Below are 24,703 nucleotides of genomic sequence, written 5' to 3' on the forward strand. Positions count from 1 at the left end.
GATGGGCACTTCTTGCGTACCATACGGTCAAGCTGCTCCCACAACATCTCTATGGGGTTGAGATCTGGTGACTGTGCTGGCCACTCCATTACAGATAGAATACCAGCTGCCTGCTTCTTCCCTAAATAGTTCTTGCATAATTTGGAGGTGTGCTTTGGGTCATTGTCCTGTTGTAGGATGAAATTGGCTCCAATCAAGCGCTGTCCACAGGGTATGGCATGGCGTTGCAAAATGGAGTGATAGCCTTCCTTATTCAAAATCTCTTTTACCTTGTACAAATCTCCCATTTTACCAGCACCAAAGCAAACCCAGACCATCACATTACCTCCACCATGCTTGACAGATGGCGTCAGGCACTCTTCCAGCATCTTTTCAGTTGTTCTGCGTCTCACAAATGTTCTTCTATGTGATCCAAACACCTCAAACTTCGATTCGTCTGTCCATAACACTTTTTTCCAATCTTCCTCTGTCCAATGTCTGTGTGCTTTTGCCCATATTAATCTTTTCTTTTTATTAGCCAGTCTCAGATATGGCTTTTTCTTTGCCACTCTGCCCTGAAGGCCGGCATCCCGGAGTCGCCTCTTCACTGTAGACGTTGACACTGGCGTTTTGCGGGTACTATTTAATGAAGCTGCCAGTTGAGGACCTGTGAGGCGTCTATTTCTCAAACTAGAGACTCTAATGTACTTGTCTTGTTGCAAAGTTGTGCAGCGGGGCCTCCCACTTCTCTTTCTACTCTGGTTAGAGCCTGTTTGTGCTGTCCTCTGAAGGGAGTATTACACACCGTTGTAGAGAATCTTCAGTTTCTTGGCAATTTCTCGCATGGAATAGCCTTCATTTCTAAGAACAAGAATAGACTGTCGAGTTTTACATGAAAGCTCTCTTTTTCTAGCTATTTGGAGAGTTTAATCGAACCCACAAATGTAATGCTCCAGATTCCCAACTAGCTCAAAGGAAGGTCAGTTTTATAGCTCCTCTAAACAGCAGAACTGTTTACAGCGGTGCTAACATAATTGCACAAGGGTTTTCAAGTGTTTTCTAATCATCCATTAGCCTTCTAAAACAGTTAGCAAACACAATGTACCATTAGAACACTGGAGTGATGGTTGCTGGAAATGGGCCTCTATACACCTATGTAGATATTGCATTAAAAACCAGACGTTTGCAGCTAGAATAGTCATTTAGCACATTAACAATGTATAGAGTGTATTTCTGATTAATTTAATGTTATCTTCATTGAACAAAAACTGTGCTTTTCTTGCAAAAAGAAGGAAATTTCTAAGTGACCCTAAACTTTTGAATGGTAGTGCACATGCAGACATATATGTATATACATACATACATACATACATGCATATACATACATGTATATACATACATGCAAACATGTATATACATACATGCAAACATGTATATACGTACGTACGTACGTACGTACGTACGTACGTACGTACGTATATATACATGCTTACACACACACACACACACACACACACACACGCACACACCTGTACTATATATCAATATATATGAGATAGACATTTGAACAAAAAAAAGTGTTTTATTATTACTATTCTCCCTCTCCTGACAGCCTGCCAAGGGAGAAGTTACAGCAGGTCAGCAGGGGGGCCCGCGACGAGGAGGGGTGCAACCAAAACATGCACCCGCACCACACACAAAACCCCCCCCCCCCCCCCACACACACACACACACACACACACACACGCACCCCTGCCACAAACATGCAAAAACCACACAGACTCACACCTTACCAGCAGTGCGGCCGGTCTCCAAAATGGCACCGGCTTTCCCCCTTTAAACCTGCTTCTGTGCTGGCCACTCTGAACTGTGCATGCGCAGCACAGAGCCAGACAGCAGAAGCACAGGACATGTGAACGGGAGCTGTTCTTATGGCCTGTAACTGCCATATTTCATCTGTGCATGTGTCGTGAAGGGACACATACACAGATGAAATTAAAAAAATGGCAGCCCCCAGTTAAATAAAAAAAAATTATTATAATATTTTATTAAATAAAACCACATAAATGAATAAGAAAAATTAAATCATTACACCTTTCCTTTAAATAAATTACATTAAGGCCGGAATCACTGGACCGTGAAAAACAGTCCGTGTATCAGCCTGATTTCCCAGCCTGACACGGTACATGTGAACGGGACTCCTGGCGTCAGTCATTTAGGCTATATTCACACACCAGTGAAAAAAAAATGGACATTAAAAACTGATCAACTGTCAGTTTTTTATGGCCATTTTGCATTAGTGTGTCTCCAAATTCTCATCCATCAGAGCCCACATAGACAGTGCCACAGTACCCATATAGTGCCACAGTGCCCACTGTTGATAGTGCCACTGTAGATAGTGCCCAGTGCCCACTGTACATATTTGGACAGAAGTCAGGGACCACCTCTAGGAGTGGAATCCCTGGCCAGAGTGTCAGCAACGCTCTGGCTGGGGATTCCGCTCCTAGAGGGAGCTACTGTGAGGGGAAGTGATCTCTACAGGGGTGGTGGTGCTATCTACAGGGCGGTGTGGCACTATGCTAGGAGTCCCTGCTTCCTCTTCTGTTCCGTACTGTATCATTTTGGGGAAGCAGGGAGCAGACTGGGACAGGACGGGGCGCAGCCTCTCAGGCAGGTGACAAGGCAGCGAGGTAGAGCTTCCTCCTGCTTCTTGGCGCCACTAGAGAAATGATTCTGTTAAAAAACAGAATCGTCAGAGGCCTTGAGAGCGAAATAATCAAATTTATTTGATCGGAATTTGAAATTTCCTGCAGGCTTCGAGCGTATTATTGCAACGCTCCCAAGACTTCCGGCTTGTGTTACATACAATTCCTTAATGTGTAACTAAACTTTCAATAGTGACATGTCAGAAGTTTTGATCGCTGGGGGTCTGAGCACCGATCGCTAAAACGAAGAGGCAGAATCACTCAGGTGAGCGCCGTGCTGCTTAGTTTCCGATAGTCTTTTCTCAGTCTCAACAGAAAGTCTATGAGCCCGTAGACCGCTTTCTCGGCTTTCCATGGAAAGCCAATCAGAAACTAAGCTGCACAGCACTCACCCGAGGGCTTCACTTTAGTGATTGGTGGGAGTCCCATTGCTCGTACCCCCGCTGATCAAAACTTCTGAGAGGTCACTATGACATGTGAAGAGTTTTTTGAAAGTTTAGTTACCCTTTAATATATTCTTTTAAGCATCTGCAGTTGAAACTTTGCATAAATATTTGTTTGTCATAGGTAAACCCCATTAACCCCTTAATGACCAGCCTATTTTAAACCTTAATGACCAAGCCATTTCTTAAGTTTTTCCATCGTTGCATTCCAAGAGCTATAACCTTTTTATTTTTGCGTTGACATAGCTATATAAGGTCTTGTTTTTTGCGGGACAAGTTGTATTTTTTAATAGCACCATTTTGGGGGACATATTATTTATTGATTATTTATTTTTTTAATGTTTAATGGGGTTTTCCTATCTACTAAAGGGATGACATATTGCTAGGATATGCCTTCGCTGGGGGCATGGGGGGTCACACTGATTACGAGATAAAAGGGGCCGCAGTGCTGGTTTAGCGCTGCATCCCTTTAAAAAAAATTCCCTGCAAAGTGGTGCTCCTGGCCGCCGGGCCTTTCCCTACGTTCCCTGGATCTGCAGGGTTCCAAATGTCAAACCTACAGCATATCCTAGGGATATGTCGTAACATTAATTGTTGAGAATACACCTTTAAGGCATTCTTCGTTCAAGTGGGGTAGAGGCATCAACTTAAAGGGTTATTCCCAAGTTGATAAATGTAACTATAAAGCTTCCCCCATGTAAAAATAAGAAGAATTCTAATTACCTGTCCGTCGTCCAGCGATGTCGTTTTCTTGATATCCTTGATTGAAGTTGCGGTCAGTCCCTCTTTGTATCTTGCTCGTTGCCTAAGTTCCCGGCCACCGCTATTTACCTTTAGCGGTGGCTGCGCATGCGTAATGACATCCTCTGCGTCCTGAGCAGAGGATGTCATTTACTCGTGAACGCGCATCTCGGCGCATCTCGGCGCATGCGCAGGAGATGCAGTGGAAGGCACCCGTCACGAGAAGTCTGCGCTCCGCTAAAGGTAAGTGTGTGTGTGTGTGTGTGTCTGGGTGTGTTTGTGTATATATGGGTGTGTTTGTGTATATGTGTTTGTGTATATGTTTGTGTATATGTGTGTGTGTGTTTATGTGTGAGTGTATATATGGGTGTATTTGTGTGTATGTGTATATGTTTGTGTGTATATTTTTGTGTTTGTGTATATGTGTGTGTTTATGTGTGTGTGTGTATATGGGTGTGTTTGTGTATATGTTTGTGTGGGTGTGTGTGTGGGTGTGTGTGTGTTTTTGTATATGTGTGTGTTTGTGTATATATGGGTGTGTTTGTGTACATTTGTTTGTGTGTATATGTGTATATGTTTGTGTGTATATGTGTGTGTGTTTTTTTGGTGTGTTTATATGTGTGTGTTTGTGTATATATGGGTGTGTTTGTGTATATGTGTGTGTGTGTGTGTGTGTTTGTGTATATATGTGTGTGTTTGTGTATATATGGGTGTGTTTGTGTATATATGGGTGTGTTTGTGTATATGTTTGTGTGTGTGTGTATATGTGTGTGTTTGTGTATGTGTGTTTGTGTACATGTGTTTGTGTATATGTTTGTGTGTATATGTGTGTGTTTGTGTATATGTGTGTGTGTTTATGTGTGTGTTTGTTCATATGTGTATATGCTTGTGTGTATATGTTTGTGTGTTTTTGTATATGTATATGTGTGTGTGTGTGTGTGTGTGTATATGTGTGTGTGTGTTTGTGTATATATGGGTGTGTTTGTGCATGTGTATATGTTTGTGTGTATATGTTTGTGTGTGTTTTTGTATATGTGTGCTTGTGTATATGTGTGTGTGTTTGTGTATATGTTTGTGTGTGTGTTTGTGTATGTGTGTTTGTGTATATATGGGTGTGTTTGTGTACATGTGTTTGTGTATATGTTTGTGTGTATACGTGTGTGTGTATATATGTGTGTGTGTGTGTATATGTTTGTGTGTATATGTTTGTGTATTTGTGAGTTTATGTGTGTGTTTGTGTATATATGGGTGTGTTTGTGCATATGTGTATATGTTTGTGTGTATATGTTTGTGTATTTTTGTATATGTGTGTGTTTGTGTATATGTGTGTTTGTGTATATATGGGTGTGTTTGTGTACATGTGTTTGTGTATATGTTTGTGTGTATATGTGTGTTTTTTTGAGTTTATGTGTGTGTGTTTGTGTATATATGGGTGTGTTTGTGCATGTGTATATGTTTGTATGTATATGTTTGTGTGTGTTTTTGTATATGTGTGTTTGTGTATATGTGTGTGTGTTTGTGTATATATGGGTGTGTTTGTGTATATGTGGGTGTGTTTGTGTATATGTTTGTGTGTATATGTTTGTGTATATGTTTGTGTTTGTGTATGTGTTTGTGTGTTTATGTGTTTGTGTATATATGGGTGTTTGTGTACATGTGTTTGTGTATATGTTTGTGTGTAAATGTGTGTGTTTGTGTGTATATGTGTGTGTTTGTGGATATGTTTGTGTGTATGTGTTTGTGAGTTTATGTGTGTGTTTGTGTAATATATGTGTTTGTGTATATGTTTGTGTGTGGTTGTTTGTGTGTGTGTAGGTGAGTATAAGTATCGGTATTGTTCACATTGATAACTTTTTTTATGTTGTTGCAGATTTTGATGTACCAATTGGACTACATCTTCGATTCGTTGGACTACTGCGTAGATCTACGTTTTTTGCAAATTTTAATAAAATGGATAACGAGGGTTTTGTTGGGGATTTCTTATTTCAATAAAAAAAAATTGTATTTGTGTTTTTTTTTCAAGCTTTATTAGTGCCTAGATAATGGCAGTTGGCTGATTGACAGCGTCCATTATTAAGGCGGTACTGCCAGTGCAGAGGCTAGCACTAACCACCCATTATTACCCCGGTACCCACCACCACCCGGGGTGCCGGGAAGAGCTTGGTACGATCCAGTACCCGACCATCTCTTGTGATGGTCGGGCACTGGGGCGGCCGCAGGCTGGTATTATGAGGCTGGGAAGGGCCAAAAACAGTGGACCTTCCCACCCTTATAATGCTAGGCTGCTGCTGCTGTGTTGTATCGGGCTGGTTATAAAAATGTGGGGGCCCCCACGTCGTTTTTTTTTAAAATTTAACAATAGACGTTCGGTCCCCCACATTTTTAATAACCAGCCATATACAAGGCCGCAGCAGCCTGGCATTACACGGGTGGGAGGGGCCACTGGTTTAGTACATTCCCAGGCTAATAACACTGTGTTGTTTGTGGCTGGTTATGATAAATTGGGTGGAACCCCATGTCTTTTTAATAAAAATAATAAATAAATAATTTTAAAAAAATGACGTGGGGGCCCCCCCACTTTTATAACCAGCCAGATACAACACAGCAGCAGCCTAGCATTACAAGGTTTGGAAGGTCCACAGTTTTTGGCCCTTCCCAGCCTCATAATACCAGCCTGCGGCCGCCCCAGAGCCCGACCATCACAACAGATGGTCGGGTACTGGATCGTACTTGGCTCCTCCCGGCACCCCTGGTGGTGGTGGGTACCGGGGTAATAATGGTGGTTATTACACATACATACATGACAAGATACATACATGCAAACATACATGCACATATACAAATACATACATAACATACATACATACATACAAACATACATACATACATACTACCATGCACATATATACTAACATGCACATATATACATACATGCCAACATACATACATACATAAATACATACACACACATATACACATAGATACATGACAACATACATACATGGCAACATACATACATGCAAACATACATACATGCACATATACACACATACATACATGCAAACATACATACTAACATGCACATATATACTAACATGCACATATATACATACATGCCAACATACATACATGCCAACATACATACAAGCAACCATACATACAAACATACATGCACACATATACATACATGCCAACATACATACATGCAAACATACATGCACATACATACATGACAACATACATACATGCATGCACATATACACATACATGACAACACACATACATACATACATACATACATGCCAACATACATGCAAACATACATACATGCACATATACACATACATACATGACAACATACATACATACATACATGCAAGCATACATGTACATATACACATACATACATGACAACATACATACATGCAAACATACATACATACAAACATACATACTAACATGCACATATATACTAGCATGCACATATATACATACATGCCAACATACATGCATACATACACATATACACATACATACCAACATACATACATGGCAACATGCATAATACATGCATACATGCACATATACACATACATTACAACATACATGACAACATACATACATACATACATGCAAACATACATACATACATGCACATATACACATACATACATACATGCAAACATACATACATGCAAACATACATACTAACATGCACATATATACTAACATGCACATATATACATACATGCCAACATACATACATGCCAACATACATACATACATGCACATATACACATACATACATACATACATGACAACATACATGGCAACATGCATACATACATGCACATATACACATACATGACAACATACATACATGACAACATACATACATGGCAACATGCATACATACATGCACATATACACATACATACATACATGCACATATACACACACATACATACATACATACATACATACATACATACATAAATAAACTCACCTAAGATGTTCCCACCAAGATCTGAACGGTACCGTCACTTTTCTTCTAATGCTCCCATTCACAATAACAGAGCGGTGGGCGCAGATGACGTAATCACGTGTGCCTGATATGATTACGTCATCTGTGCCACAACGCATTGTTACTATGAATGTGAGCGGCGCCAAGAAGAAGGAAGATGGCAAGTGACGGGACCTTTCAGAGCTCCGTAGGGACGTCTTAGGTGAGTTTATTTTTTTAATATATTTGTTGTTCGCCGGGTGCTGATGCAGCACCGGTGCGGCGGCTACAAACATTACATGTAGTGACAGGGTGGGGGGGGGGAGAAGTTGTTTGCCGAAACGGGGAGAATGTAGTGTAGTGTAATGTAGTGTAGTTGACATTCACGGTAAGTTCGTCTCAATCAGGCTTACCATTCCCGCTTGAGACGAACATTCTCCCGATGTTGCTAGAACTACAGTATCTAGCAACGTCGGGAGCGCGCACACTGCAGAGCGGAGCGGCTTGATTGACATCGAGTCGCTCACGCCCCTTTTTAGAAAAGATAACCAGCACTTGCTGAGTTATCAAGTGTAAAAAAAAGGTAACTTAGGAAATGAATTTTTAAAACATTTTAACAGCAAATGTTTTAAAATTCATTTCCTGCTTAGAATGTCTAAAAAAAAAATTTGAGTCAACTTGGGAATAACCCTTTAAGAGTCCCGTTTTCCATTAACTAAATCAAGAGCTGCATCAGGACATCCATGGAAAAGAATGGATGCATTTACATTGAATTAATTGAAATAAATCTGTAGGTTTATGATTAAACCTTAACCAGTTACGATTTCTTTGTTGCGCAGATATGGCAAGTTCATCTACAGAAATGGATCCAGAATTGGCACGACAGTTGTTCTTTGAAGGAGCAACTATTGTGATCTTCGGTGTACCAGAGGGGTCAGAATTTGGTATAGACTCAAACAGTTGGCAACTTGGCCCTCGATTCAAAAGAGTGAAGATGGTTCCACCAGGTGTTCACTTTATTCACTATAGTGCGAAAAGAATAGGAGAACCTGGGGAAACTGGTCCACGCTCAGGCATTTTCTTTTACTTGGAACAAAAGGACATCCGTCTCCTGCACTGGGACTCCCAGGAGGAGGAGATGGTTGCTACTTCCCAGGAGGAGGCCGACAATTTACGCGAACAGCTAACGTCATTGGACCCATCTTTGGGGCCATACCCATATAAAAGTCTTCATCGTTGGGTATCTCTGACCAACCACATATCTAAAGAAGCCATGTTGAAGCTACAGCCAGCCTGTGGGACCATCTGCTCGTTTCCAGAGGTCTTGCCTATGGAGAAGATGACCCACACAGAGGATCGGGCCAAACATAACTTACCCAGGTAAATATAAGAGTAAATATTGTGCAGCATAATTTCTACTGCAGCTGTTCACATAGATGATACTGGGAAATCTGTCCCCTTTCCTTCCTTCACACGTTCTTTTTATTTTCGCTCCTCCCATTATTTACATCAAAATATTCTGGTCAGGGTATCGCTACATTTCAACTTGAGATCATAGCTGGCTTCATTCTATCTTTTCTGGATGAAACAATTCTCAGCATCCTGTACTACTATATTTTCCTATTGGAAAATTGTATAACTTTTTATTATACAAATGATTAGCTTTTATTTATTTAAACCGGAATACCCCTTTAAGTTTTTTTTTCTTTTTTTGGAACAGATAATTGAGGTGAGGGAAACCAAAAATACCTATGCTTGACACCATACACTAACTGCTCTGTTTTCTATTTATTGTGCTCATGTTGGACTTGGCGTGTGTTTCAGTTTTAGGTTCTTTGCACAGGTATGACACTATATGTCAAAACTATAAGGAAGGCATGTCCAGACTCCCCCAAATGAAGCAGAAAGAGGGAACAGAGATCCGATTCAGCCAGATACCAGAGAAAACGTACCCAGATAATGCCACTCCTGCTGAGATTACTCAGCACAGCATGGACCTGTCCTATGCCCTTGGGCAACTGATTGACCTCCATTATCCAGGCGATCCACTGGCGATCTTAGGTCAGTAACAAACTTCTATTCAACTGCATTTTAAAGTTGTCTATTGTGAATGTATTGGACACCACTATACCAGATACACTGTACAATACTCTGAAATATGTGTACTGATCTTAAGCAGGTCTCAGTCTATCACTGTAGAAATAGGCTTGTATATGTTCTCATACATGACACGTGTATGTGTAATATAACATTTGTGGCACAGCCTTTTTTTTTTTTTTTTTTGGTAATTAATCTTATTTGTTCCATTTCAGCTGAGCTGCAGTTTTCCTTTGTGTGTTTCCTTCTGGGTAACGTCTACGAGGGGTTTGAACAGTGGAAGAAGCTGCTGAATCTTTTGTGCCGAGCAGAGACGTTGTCCTTGCAGCATCTAGATCTGTACAGTGAGGTCATCTCCGTCCTGTATCACCAGCTGGCACAGGTTCCTACAGATTTCTTCATAGACATTGTATCTCAGGACAACTTCCTGACAAGTACTCTGCAGGTAGATTAATCCTGTTCCTTTCTCCTTTATATTGTTCCCAATAACGATCATTATGAATATTCTTAGACCATGTTCTGTATTTATCCAGTCTGAGGGAAATCTATACTTTCCACAGACATCGGCCCACATTTATCAAAAGTGGCGTCCGTTTAGCCAATGTCTAAGTTAAAGCTAGACCACCTTGATGATTGCATATGATAAATCTCTCACTGCCGTTAACGTTCACATTGGCTAAAATGACGCCAGGGTCTGTGCGGAGTAGAGTTGTGACATTTTTTTTTTCTCTTTTTTGCTAATTTAAAAAAAAACACATTTCATAAATGTGTCTAAATCTTGGCCAAACGGTAAGCCACGCCCACACTCCACTCCACTTTTACAAAGTGACGTGCAAGTGGCTCTCAATGCTTAAAGGCTCTAAATGGTTAATAAATGTCACACAGCAAGTCGGACACTATTTTATAGTAAAATGTACCAAAAACAAAGGAGCAAATGCATTGATGAATGTGGGCTATTGAATGGAAAATCTGACTTGTAGGTTACTGGTAGCTTTAATTGTTTTAGGAAGAATTCTCTTTAAGGCTTAAAGGGGCTATCCACTTTCCAAAAACGAATGACCTATCCACCGGATAGGTCATCAGTATATGATCGGTACGGGTCCGAACCCCGCCCCGATCCGGCACTCCATCTGCCTCCGGGCGACGGACGATGCTGCTGGAAGCAGATGGCTCCGGTCAAAGAATAGCGACCGAGCTGCGGCATTGCAGCTCTGCTCCTATTCAAGTGATTAGGAGCAAAGCTGCAATTTCGCCGAACGTCCGTTTTGCAGGTGTCTGAGTCATCTGCTTCGGTCTCCAACTACTGCATCCCGTTCCAAGTTGCAGATCGGTGCAATCGTATACCGATGACCTATCTGGTGGTTAGGGCGTCAGTTTTCAGAAACTGGACAACCCCTTTAAAGTGGTTGCCCTGGAATAGAAAAATATCCTTATTTTCTAGAAACAGCACCACTGATGTCCTTGGGATGTGTCTGATATTTCAGTTCCGCCACATTCATGTGACTAGCAAATAAGTAGACTGTATGTTACCTAGTTCATAGCGGTGGCCAGAAGTCTCCTGAGCATAGAATTTTAGTCAAACACGTATCCATCCTCAGATGGACCTATTTTGGTGCGTTTTTGCGGATCACGGACCGCACTCGGACGTCATCCATGTGCTGTCTGTGATTGACGCAACAGTTGCTAAAGAAATGCAGAGAAAAAAATAAAAAAAATGTGCACCAACACTGACATCAAAAATTCTTGGCACACGGAACACACACTGATGGCACACGGAACACACTGATGGCACACGAAACACACTGATGGCACACGGAACACACACTGATGGCACAAGGAACACACACTGATGGCACACGGACCGGTAGCAAAGGAAAAACGCTGCTTTTTTTGTGGATGCAATATGGACACATTCGTGTGAATCTGGCCTAAAGGAAAGGTTATGTTATGTCACTGAGAAGTGCCCCATGTCTTCAGAAAATCTTTAAGGCATGTGCCCTCCATTGTAGCAAGAGATGGGGGTCACAGGGCACAGACACACCAATAAGTTTTTGTAACCTGTCTCAGAGGCTTATCAGAAGATGTATTACCCTTAATGCAGAATATTTATACGTTTTTCACAGATTTTTTTTAATGTGCTTATATATTATCTCGTAAAACTTAAAGGGAAATATCCCCTAAATGGATCTTACCACATGTTAGAGAGACATGTCAGAAATAACATTAGTTGAGGTCTTTGTGCTCTAACCCCCCTGATTCTAAAAGTAAAGGGGTTGCAATACTTTCTAAAGCAGCCAAACCTTTACAGGTTTCTATCACTCATTTACAATTGTCACAAAGTACTTGTGTTCCAAAACTCATTACAGAAGGTGATCGTACAGTTGTGTCTATTGTCTCAATCCTTAGGTGCTTTTCTCATTTCTGTGCTCCCCAACCACGGATAAAGACCTGAGGAAGAAAGCTCTCCGCTTCCGTGCCCATCTCACCAAGAGGTTTCAGTGGGACTTTGAGGAGGATCCTCTGGACTGTGCGCCACTTGTTGTCCAGCTGCCTGAGGACTTGGGAAATGCTATTACTTCAGATGAAACTTCCCATCCATAGAGAAACGCTGAAATTCCCTTTCCTTCATAGTTGTAGTAGGGCCCACGAAATGATGCCACTGTACAGCTGACTCTTCAGCGGCTGACTTGTTCAGAAACTCATCTTGCATGATGCCACTGTACAGGTGACTCTTCTGGAACTAGGAATACTAAGGCACTCGGGCCCTGGATAAGTGAACTATGAAACTACCATAGTATATAGAGCTGTATTGCTGCTTCCTGAACTGAATTCATTCATGGGATTCGGTGACCACAGACATGACCGCTGAGCAATATCTTCTTTCTGGGCATTTTTAAAGTGATATTTGTGTGTGGCACAGAATTCCAGATGGCTTCGCCAAATGCAATTGTGAATTGATGCTGCTTTATACCAATTGTGTATGTTAGCAAGGTTATGATCCTCTTCCAGTAATACTTTTTGTATCTTCGGAGGGAGCTGCACTCACCTGGTGATTCAGTGCTTAATCCTAGAATATAAAGAACTGTTTTAAGAAACAGCTTCTTCTGTCTTTATTATCATTCACTAGAGGGCGCTGCACTACTTAGAACTGTAAAAATTGCACCTGCGAGATATAATGTTCGTGTGTATACATATATTCCATCTATAGTTAGAATTCTAGCTAGCTCAATCAGGTAGGCCTAGATCCAGAACCATCTGCATGGCTTTCTATGGTGTCAGCCTTGGTTTTTTCATACCTTTCAGTCAGATTTAATAGGATTTATATCACACCTTATCTCATAGTTTCTATACTTATAGACTTTCAAGTTTAAAAAGAAAAAAAATTGGAAGCGCTAATCCTTAGAAACATTCCGGGTTCAGCCTGATTTGCAGAACTTCACACCGGTCACTTGGCAGCCATCCTTACGTTCCACTAATGTTCTTACAGTGAAATTTATGAAAGCCGTTCCAAGTTGTATTTTCTTTACTTACTTTGGATCTCTCCTATGGAATGCAGCAGACGTGTTATTTACACTCAATCATGAACTCCATAATAAAAGAATTAAAAATGTTACAGTACATGGCCCTATTGATCACCCGCATCCCCATGGTGAGAGAAGGAGAAAACAATCAGTCATTGTGTCTGTTTACATAAAAATCTTACGACCAGAAACTGTTACTTATTATTAATGTAGCCGTCAGTAACATAAGTATATGTCCGTATTACGGTATTCAAGAAAAGAGGGACTCCGCTCCAGTTTATAGGGTTGTATCTGCAGTCCTCAAGGAAATACTGATAGGCTCAGAGTGAGGCCTTATTTACACGAGCGTCTATGATTTGCGTTTGCAAAATAACATCATCCTATGAATGTCCGTGTGGTTTCCATGTGTCATCCAGTTTGTATTTCCTGCTTCAACTACTTCCTGTTTTCACTTTTTTTTTTTCTCTCTCTGCATTTCCTTAGCAACTGATGCGTGAAAAACTGACGTCACACGGATCTCGTCTATGTGCTGTCCGGTTTTATTTCTCACACCCGTAGACCAGTTTAAAAAAAAACTCTGTAATAATTGTCATTTTAATATGACCTGTTTTTTTGTTTAAGAATTAAACTCGAACTGAAATTAAAATATTTTTTTAATAAAGAATACTGATTATTTACAGCAAGTTTTCTTATAGAGGATTACTTTTTACTGCTTGTGGTCGCTTTTTCCTATATTAATGCCTTAAAAATAAAACATTTTCTACCCCCCCCCCCAAACCGGGAAAAAAAATAAAATACTAATTCACCTGCATAAAACAAGGCCTCATAAAGCCACGTCAATAAAAAAAAGAAAAAAGTTATGGCTGCTGAAATGCAGAGAGGCAAAAACAGAAAAATGGATCTGGTCATTAAGGGGTTAACACCACCTATATAATGTAGTCATTATACTGCAATGATAAATATTAACCATCTCCACTCCACTGTTCAAATGGATTCTTTGTCAATGGGTTAAGGCTTGAGTTTTGGGTGATATAATTATTTTTGATGGGTTGTCGGTTGGGAACAATGACACGATTACAATATTGTATGCATGGACACATTCCACGATCTTCATACATTGTTTGTAGTTGGAGTTTTATGACAATTTCTGATACATTTACTCTGAAACATTATCCTGGCAACAAAGCCATCATTTGAAGTTCTTGTGTCATCGCTATGGCCTACGCCTAGTCCACTCGGGTAAGTGCACACATAGCATAAATACTGCGGATTTTGCAGCATAATACAGTAGCAGCAGAGTGGATGAGATTTGAACAAATCTCAACCACACACTTCGTCAATGATGAGCAGAAAAGACGCTCAGAAATTGACCTGGGTAGCGGTCTTTTAATCTGCAGCATGTCAATTATATTTGCATAATTGCTGCTTTTTTTTGCTGCGGATTCTCCCCATGGAATTCAATGTTGCAATTTTTGCGGTTGAAAAGCTGCGATTCCCCTGCAAAAATCGCATCCTTAGATGATGTTTCATTCTGTGATTGGTTGCAGCGGTCACATGGGATGAAAAGTCATCCCTGGAGGCCGGGCTGCAGGACGTCAGAGGGACATATTGCCATGGCTACGTAGGTATGAAACGTTCTTTTTTTTATGTGCAGTTTTCCGCACCGGACATTCCGGACGAAAAACTGGCCCACAATTTGGTGCGGTTTTTCGGCTGGAATTCCCTCCGGCCGCCAGGGCGGATACGCTGTGTACTTTTATGCCCCGTGTGAACATGGCCTTAGGCCTTATTCAGACTATCGTATTTTATGTCTGTTTTAAGTCTATCTGTGCATGAAAAACACGGACAGCACACGGATGATGTCCATGTTTCACACATCAGTTGCTAAATAAATGCTGAGGAAAAAAAAAAAACAGGAAGTCCAGGATGTGAAAAACTGATGCCACACGGAACTTCATGCGTGAAACATGTGCCACGCTCATCCGAATAAGGCCTTACCATGTCGGCCAAAATGGCATGTTTTTAGATTGGAACAAACAGCAACTAGACACATCTGATGCCACTTATCTTGGAGGGGGCAATTGGATTGGACAGGTTGAATTGAATAGATTCCTCCAATGGCAGACATCAGGTTGCCAGTCCCCTATCTTCTGTTAGTTTTCCCTAGGTTTTTGTAACACCCATGCTACTTTAAAGGGCCTAAAGTCTATATCATAGGGGCTGCCCCTGCTACTCCTCTAAGTTTTATAGAAAGGGGGTCTAAACGCAGGTTTCCAACATGCCAATGGCAGGGCTTATCTACATAGGCACAACAATATTAATTGATATAGGAGGGGAGAATCAGTCCAGGGGTCATGTTGTCTTTCTCTTCTAGTAGGAATGGAGTCAATATACTAAACGACTACTCCCATCAATAAAAGGGTATGGTTTTATGAACCTGCACCTAGAAGGGGGACCTATTTTGGCTCTATGTCAGCTCTGGTATACGGTACTTAAAGAGGCTCTGTCACCAGAGTATAAGTGCCCTATCTCCTACATAATCTGATTGGCGCTGTGATGTAGATAACAGCAGTGGTTTTTATTTTGAAAAACAATCATTTTTGAGCAAGTTATGAGCTAGTTTAGATTTATGCTAATGAGTTTCTCAATGGACAACTGGGCGTGTTTTTACTTTTTACCAACTGGGCGTTGTACAGAGGAGTGTATGACGCTGACCAATCAGTGACCAATCAGCGTTATACACTTCTCATTGTTCCAGCCCAGCTTCTTTCACTGCACAATCACACTGTGCTGTGGATCATGCTTGGCTGGAACAATGAGAAGTGTATGACACTGATTTTTCACTGATTGGTCAGCGTCATACACTCCTCTGTACAACACCCAGTTGGTAAAAAGTAAAAACACGCCCAGTTGTCCATTGAGAAACTCATTAGCATAAATCTAAACTAGCTCATAACTTGCTCAAAAATGATTGTTTTTCAAAATAAAAACCACTGCCGTTATCTACATTACAGCGCCAATCAGATTATGTAGGAGATAGGGCACTTATACTCTGGTGACAGAGCCTCTTTAATTGGCATATATCTTTCCATACTAATAATCATGTATTACTTAGCATTAACATCATTATTGCATGTGAGTGTGGGTAATGGGACATTGGGCCAATTCATAATTCATGCTGGTATATAAGACGTCTACAACTAGGCAAAACCCTCAAGGACATTGAAGGATGTTTATGTGTAAATTTAGACCGCAGCTAATTTTCTGAATCATCCTTACTCCATGATTAACATACCACTTCTACACGCACAAATCACACAATTACACACCACGCTCAATAGTAAAGCAAGAGCTCATTTTGGGGATGGCAGGAAGAGGCAAACACTATTTTAAGGCAGTGTCCTAAAATAGTCTGTGTCTATTGTTCATAGGCCAAGCAGACTCATATACTGAATATTCTGAGCCATTCTTGTAGACCTGCACATTCACTTCCCTCCCCCGGTTGTCCAGCTGAGAGCTGCTTTGAGATGATTAATGTCCTGGTCACCTCCCACTCCTCCTTCAGTCTTGCTATTGCATTTTATCAGCCTGGCACAAAGCAAGCCTGTTTTGTGACATCACTGTGTGCAGCCATGTGACATCACTAAGGATATAGGTTTATGTACTTACAGTCAATTCATCGCTAAACATATCAATATACTGAAATACCTTCCATGGACGCATTGCTGCTGCACATCTACATTCTTATAGTTTCACTACTTATTAATACATTAATAATAATCTTTATAGTATCCAAAATATTCTGCCGCGCTTTACAATTAGGAAAGTAACAAACAAGTCAAATGACAAAGACTCAAAACAATAGGACAAGAGAAGTCGCTACTGTTAGTAACATGTTGATACATGATGTTAAAGGTGGTCAATATTTCCATATTATTAGCATTTTTTTTATGCAGCTTTTTTGCATATTTTTTTTTGCATGGATTTAAAAAAGAAAAATGTAAAGCTTTCAGTTGCACGTCTGACTCCCTTTAGGATTTACTTAACTGCACTAAAATGCAAGGTGTGAACACAGCCTAAAGGAAACCACCAGCTAAAACTTATTTATGATTGCTATTTTAATGGTGGGGTGAGCTGGGCCCCCACAGAACACTAAAGTGAAGGGGCTCCAGCCCTTTTTTAAGCGCTCTGCTCCTTCATTTTTTAGCTTGAAGATTTCCACATTTCTGATGATCTCTGAACTAATGCAGATTAAACGCCTTAGGTCCTTGTCACCAGTTATTCAATTAGTTTAGATGAGTTGCAGAGAAAAAAATAGCTGCATACCTAACACAGGGAGAACGTTGCAGTCACCAAGAAACCTTGTTCCTTGTCTAACAAGACAGTGAGGCAGATTTATGAAAGTGCTTAACCAGGATGCGATGATGTTTTATATGGGGCTGGAAATGAAATAAATAAAACAAAAAATAATACTTACATATCTTTGCGCTGGCGATCCATCGTTGTTTCTCCGGTGGCAGTCCCAATTCTTGTTTACATACACGCATCATGTAACTGCTGCAGCCAATCACAGTGCTCGCGGGGCTCACTGGTGAAAAATCGTATTTCTGACAGAAATACAGAACTACAACATATGGCCGCTGAGCCCGCTGATTGGCTGCAGCGGTCACATGCTACGTGCAAGTAAATGACCACGGGAGTGTCGCCGGAGGGACAGTGCTGGATCGCCGGGGGCAAGGATGGATAAGTATTGCTTTTGGGATTTTTGCTTCCATTTTCAGCCCCTAATAAAAAGAATTCACATCTCAGATTCCCCTTTAAACACTCCACCAGATTTGTGGCATAGAAAAGTAGACTATTGTCTTTTTACGCTGGCTCCAGCACGTTTTTAAAAATGGTTGGGGCTTTGTTGAATGGCGTGGCCAGCCTGTAGCTGCCGTAGATTTACATTTCAGGCGCGCAAACGGACAGAGAGTTGCTTGATTTATTAAGAGGCGTGCGCCTCTTAAAAAATTAAGTGCATCTTACTCCAACAATCTTTATATTAAGACTGGCATATGAAACGTCTTAATACATTTGCCCCAGTATCTTTATAGGACCAATGAGTCAGATATGGACCTGAGGATTCACTATTTGATTCGTCAGGAAATAATGTTCAACAATAACCACCACGTTTCTTCCATGTGCGCTCTGCATGCACCAGGAGATCCCACTAGAGAGCACTCTATATATTGTCTTCCTAGAACAAGCTAAACATGACTATGAAGGAAGTAGAAGTATGTGCTAGTCAAGCCTATACCCAAATTATTAACCAGTGATCTTCTGGCAGTGGCAACACACAAAGTTCTGCCACTATAAAAACATTATACATGTTATCCATATTCCATGACCAAATTAGATGAAAGCTCAGTTCATAGGGTAAAGACAGAAGCAGTCACTGAACCTATTGCTGAACATGTGCTGCTCCTAGGCCTATAACAGGCATTTTCTGAATAGATTTGCCAACATGAAGTCATTTATCATTGTTTTGGGAACTCATGCTGTGATATTGGCCAACTGTCCTCTATCTCTGCCAGTATCAAGTACGTTTGACTCATGGTTCCAAGTAGGCAAGAAAAGTGAAGAAGCCATGAGTTAACACTGAGCCAACAAAAGAAAAAAGATGGCTTTTACCGTTTAGTTACTGATAAGTTTTTTAACGATATAATAATGAAACGGGGAGAGTTCAAACCAACATGACTCATTCTTTCCAGTACAAACTGTTCTAATCTGGATTTTCCAAATTACTATCCTGAAGGAGCTAGGTCTAATGTACTTGATTTTTAACTGTAAGGAATTAATACTCCTTTAGTTGCTGCAATAGTAAAGTTCCTTGTACATGTTGCTACGGGTTAAGATAGAAGGTCAGAGAGGAATTGGGCACTGAAGTTTCCAATGAGATTTCTAATAACAAACTTCAATGAAGATGGCACAGTACTGAACTAACCGATTTTGCGTTTCTTTTCAGGGTGTTGCCTGTTGATGTGTTTGAGATGTACTTTTATTATGTACTATTATTATTCCTCTTTATACATCCCCCAACAGAGTCTGGACTACTTGCAAACTAGTGAAAAACAGGATACATAAAAAAAATCACAAAATGATCTCGAAGAATTTTACTGAGCTTCTGCATAAGCATGACAATAGGGAGTGCAGAGGCTCCAGTCCCACCTGGCCCCTGGGTATTTATTATAACGGTACTGTTACATTAGGCTTCGTTCACATCTGTGTCAGGGTGCCGTTCTGGTGTTCCGTCTGAGCTTTCCATCAGAACGGAACCCTGACTGAAACAAACGGAAACTACGGGTTTCCGTTGGCATCACCATTGATTTCAATGGTGACGGCTCCGGTGCAAATGGTTTCCGTTTGTCTCCGTTGTGCAAGGGTTTCATTGTTTTGATGGAATGAATAGCGCGGTCGACTACGGTATTGCTTCCGTCAAAATGACTAAACCCTTGCACAACGGAGACAAATGGAAACCATTTGCACTGGATCCGTCACCATTGAAATCAATGGTGATGCAAACGGAAACCTATGCAAATAAACCTATCGTTTCCGTTTGTTTCAGTCAGGTTTCCGTTCTGACAGAAAGCCACAGAACGGAGCCCTGACTCAGATGTGAATGAAGCCTTACTATGTTTTTTTAGCCCTGCACTGCGACTTTACTGTATTTTCTTATGCATGTGGTGGGATGTCACTCCTTGCTTGGAGTATCCAGTCAAGCCAAGATTACCCCTTGGCCTCCACAAAATACACATAGAAAAAAAATAAAAATACTAGAGTACTAAATATTCTTCCCTCAGCTCCAGGGACCATCTAGCTCCATCCCTGGCACTAGAACACAAGTGCTTGGTATATGTATCAATATACGCTGACAAAACGCCAACTGAATGTAGATGACACATCCAGATCTGAATGTGTCACCCGTGCTCCATGACCTGTGTTGTTAAGCAATGGACTAAACATATTGAAGCCAGTGCTTAGCAAACAGCAATGACAAACTATTCATTAGGAAGTAGGTATTACGTTTCTGATAGAGCACGACAATATTGCCAGTGTACTTAATTTAGGATAATCATCCCAAAATGATGGATTTGAAGGCAAGCTTAAAAATGTGTTAGACCTGTTATGACTAAACTATGATGTGATCAGTAACAATGACAGCTGTAGTTCATTGAGAAATCAGGGGTAGGGAGGTAAACGGAGATGGAAAGGTAGGAAGGAACCAGAACGTGGAGAGCGTTGTGGAAGAGAACCAGTGCTTCAGAGAATATGCTGTGCTGACTGGCAAAGAACAGAACTAGTAAACCTAAGGCTGGGTTCACACGACCTATTTTCAGGCGTAAACGAGGCGTATTATGCCTCGATTTACGCCTGAAAATAGGGCTACAATACGTCGGCAAACATCTGCCCATTCATTTGAATGCGTTTGCCGACGTACTGTGCAGACGACCTGTAATTTACGCGTCGTCGTTTGACAGCTGTCAAACGACGACGCGTAAATTGACTGCCTCGGCAAAGAAGTGCAGGGCACTTCTTTGCAACGTAATTTGAGCCGTTCTTCATTGAACTCAATGAAGAGCAGCTCAAGATTTACGAGCGTCACAGACGCCTCGTATATTATGAGGAGGAGCATTTACGTGTGAAACGAGGCAGCTGTTTTCTCTTGAAAACAGTCTGTCTTTTCACACGTAAATGCCTGCTATCGTGTGCACATACCCTCATAAAGCATATAGCCGTCTATCAAGTGCACTGCCGGGGATCTGTCTTGCATTTCTGTTTCTGTATAGTTATATGGCGCTTGCTAAGTGTTCACATATTTTGTGTATGGTATATTTTGGTATCTCCCTACAAAACATTTATTGGCTCTTTCCACGGCCTCTTTTATTGCAATTGGCATAAGCCACTCGCACAAGTTAATTAGCAACAAATTATTAATCAGGGTCTTGCGGGCTGGAAGGAATGATAAATCCAGTGGGTGAGCGGCTGAATAGTGCAGAAAGTGACACCATGTATGCTCTCTGGAAAAGACCTATGGGTCAAATCTCATCTAATGCAGGAGAAGCTTATAAATCACTCACCGGTATTATGTCTCGTTTTTGCAGCCATTGTATGATAGTTGCTATAATGGTATGTGCCTAAGACTATACTTCTCGCTATTTACTGGTGTCTGGAGGAACAACTTATGATATCGTATTGGTAAGACAGTCTAGGGGATAGACTGGTCTGAGATATCTGTCGGCAAACGTGGCCAGTTTGCCTGGAGGTGAGGGATTTACCGGAGATCACCCTACTGCTCTCCGACCATGGGGTCAGGAGGAAGTGAGACAAAAATGCGGGACAGCCTTGGGGCACGGGGCACGGCCATCATTATAGTAGAATGAGCAAAAGGAGCTGGGGCTTTAATTGTAAAGTATGTGAAGGCAAAATAACACACCGTAAAAAATTGTTGAAGAGGCTGGCAGCCGTAAGATGGATGTTTGCATGTGATAAATAGAATGGTTTGTGGAAAGTTGAGAAAGTTAAAAGGACAAAGTAAGTGATTACAGGTGGTTACAAGTAAGTTGATGTGAGAAAGAACAATTTGAATACAGGTGTAAATTTTCATAGGAAGAGTGAAGAAAATGGAGAAGCCGGGTACATTGCAGTGACTAAATTCATAAATCAAGCATCCTGCTTGATAATTCATAGTCATGGTAGTCTTAAGGGAACAGGCGTTTCCTAATATCACGTGTCAGTGTCAAGTCCAATGTCCGTGCCAAGTCCAGTATCCGTGTCCTGTATCCAAGACAAGTCCTGTTGTCCGGCACAAGCCTGCTTCCAAATGTCTGGCATAAGCCTGCTTCAGATTGATCTGTACGAGCCTGTTTCCGATAGTCCAGCACAAACCTGCGTCAGATTGATTTGCACAAGCCAAGCTTCCGATAGTCTGGCACAAACCTGTTTCAGATTAACCTGCACAAGCCAAGCTTCCGAAAGTCCGGCACAAGTCTTCTACCAAGGTACTCTTGTCCTAAAGACTTTCATTGACTCTTGTTTGGCCAGGTGCTTCTCCGCTATGGGCAGAGCGGGCTAGTGGGACCACATACTCCACAGCCGTGACAGTGGGCTCTCCTCTTGTGGGCCAAAGGAACCCTATTCTGACACTGACCAAACCTATACGTGTATGTAGAAAGCTGACCCACATAAGAACGCAGAAAGAACCAATCAGCCATATTGTACTTAGCTTAACACAATACAAATTGGAAATACAGTATATCTAAATGATGAATGTGTGTGTACATATACACCTCGTAGTGAAAATATATTTATTTTTTTGAGGCGACATTTTCAGGTATGGTCATGAAATATCCAAAAGAACAATGTTTATTAATTTAATTTATTAAATTAAAGTGTTAATTAGCTCCTCTATATAAGTTCAGTTTTGTAATTATGGATAGTTTCTCACTAACATGGCAGAGAGATTTACATCTCTTCCAGTTAATTTGTTACTCAGGATCCCTTTCATCCTTCTTGGTCTGCCAATTATGGCTCCCTAAATACATTTAAATCTCTTTATCTAGCATAGTAGTCATATAATGAGAAAAAAAAATTACACTTTTACTACCCACATGTATAACTCATCAGACAGTGCTCCGTCATAGTCCTACATACAGAATGAAAGATCCTTATCTATGTGAAACATTATAAAGGATTAAATCATAGCCTGCCGTGACAAAGAAATCTGGAAATGCAGACAGGGCAACCATTTGTTAGTATATGCAGCTCCAAAATAAACACATCGATTGGAAAATATCTGCCAAATAGATCCTATGTGGTCCCATTTAGAAATACAATATTAGATGGCCTGATCCTTTAATTTCAAGAGGCCAAGAGAAGAGCCATATGAGTCACCAACAAACGTGAACGGCAGTGGATTTGTAAGTAAGGGCGGATTTACACGAGCGTGTGCATTTTTGCGCACGCAAAAAACGCTGCGTTTTGCGTGCGCAAAAGGCACTTAACAGCTCTGTGAGTCATCATATAGGATGCGCGGCTGCGTGATTTTCGCGCAGCCGCCATCATTATGACACTCCGTTTGGATGTTTGTAAACAGAAAAGCATGTGGTGCTTTTCTGTTTCCAAACATACTTTTGATTGCTGTTGCGCGAATAACGCGCGTCCCACGGAAGTGCATTCTCTGTCATCCTGATACGCCTCTACTACTTAGATATACGTGAATTATTCCTTTTTCTTTTGATATATGCTGCATTTCTGCATTTTGAGACAGTCCTCTAGTTCCCTATATGTGTGTGGACTATGTGGTTATGGTGTGGAGGTATTATTCAGTAACAGTATGTGGGTATTATTCAGTCACTATGTGGTTATGGTGCGGTGGTATTATTCAGTAACAGTATGGTGGTATTATTCAGTCACTATATGGTTATGATGTGGAGGTATTATTCAGTAACAGTATGGTGGTATTATTGAGTCACTATGTGGTTATGGTGCGGTGGTATTATTCAGTATTAGTATGTGGGTATTATTCAGTCACTATGTGGTTATGGTGTGGCGGTATTATTCAGTAACAGTATGGGAGTATTATTCAGTCACTATGTGGTTATGGTGTGGAGGTATTATTCAGTAACAGTATGGAGGTATTACTCGGTCACTATGTGGTTATTGTGTGGCGGTATTTATTCAGTAACAGTATGTGGGTATTATTCAGTCACTATATGGTTATGATGTGGTGGTATTATTCAGTATCAGTATGTGGTTATTATACAGTCACTATGTGGTTATGGTGTGGCGGTATTATTCAGTAACAGTATGGGAGTATTATTCAGTCACTATGTGGTTATGGTGTGGAGGTATTATTCAGTTACAGTATGGAGGTATTACTCGGTCACTATGTGGTTATTGTGTGGCGGTATTTATTCAGTAACAGTATGTGGGTATTATTCAGTCACTATATGGTTATGATGTGGTGGTATTATTCAGTTATCAGTATGTGGCTATTATTCAGTCACTATGTGGTTATGGTGTGGTGGTATTATTCAGTAACAGTACGGGGGTATTATTTAGTCACTGTGTGGTTATGGTGTGGTGGTATTATTCAGTAACAGTATGTGGGTATTATTCAGTCACTATATGGTTATGATGTGGTGGTATTATTCAGTATCAGTATGTGGGTAT

The 24,703-nt window shown here is 40.9% G+C and overlaps 1 protein-coding gene across 1 annotated transcript; it reads left to right on the forward strand.

Annotated features, from left to right (window-relative positions):
• The first annotated feature begins 8,711 nt into the window (after positions 1-8,711).
• On the forward strand, positions 8,712-12,944 carry LOC142666697 (protein AAR2 homolog). The gene is made up of 4 exons (XM_075846846.1): positions 8,712-9,251; positions 9,715-9,932; positions 10,184-10,413; positions 12,375-12,944. The coding sequence occupies exons 1-4, from the start codon at positions 8,713-8,715 to the stop codon at positions 12,567-12,569; spliced, it is 1,182 nt and encodes a 393-aa protein (XP_075702961.1). The 5' UTR covers position 8,712; the 3' UTR covers positions 12,570-12,944.
• Positions 12,945-24,703: the final 11,759 nt, after the last annotated feature.

This window comes from Rhinoderma darwinii, chromosome 13 (genome assembly GCF_050947455.1).
Source record: "Rhinoderma darwinii isolate aRhiDar2 chromosome 13, aRhiDar2.hap1, whole genome shotgun sequence".
In the NCBI taxonomy this organism is placed as follows: domain Eukaryota; kingdom Metazoa; phylum Chordata; class Amphibia; order Anura; family Rhinodermatidae; genus Rhinoderma; species Rhinoderma darwinii.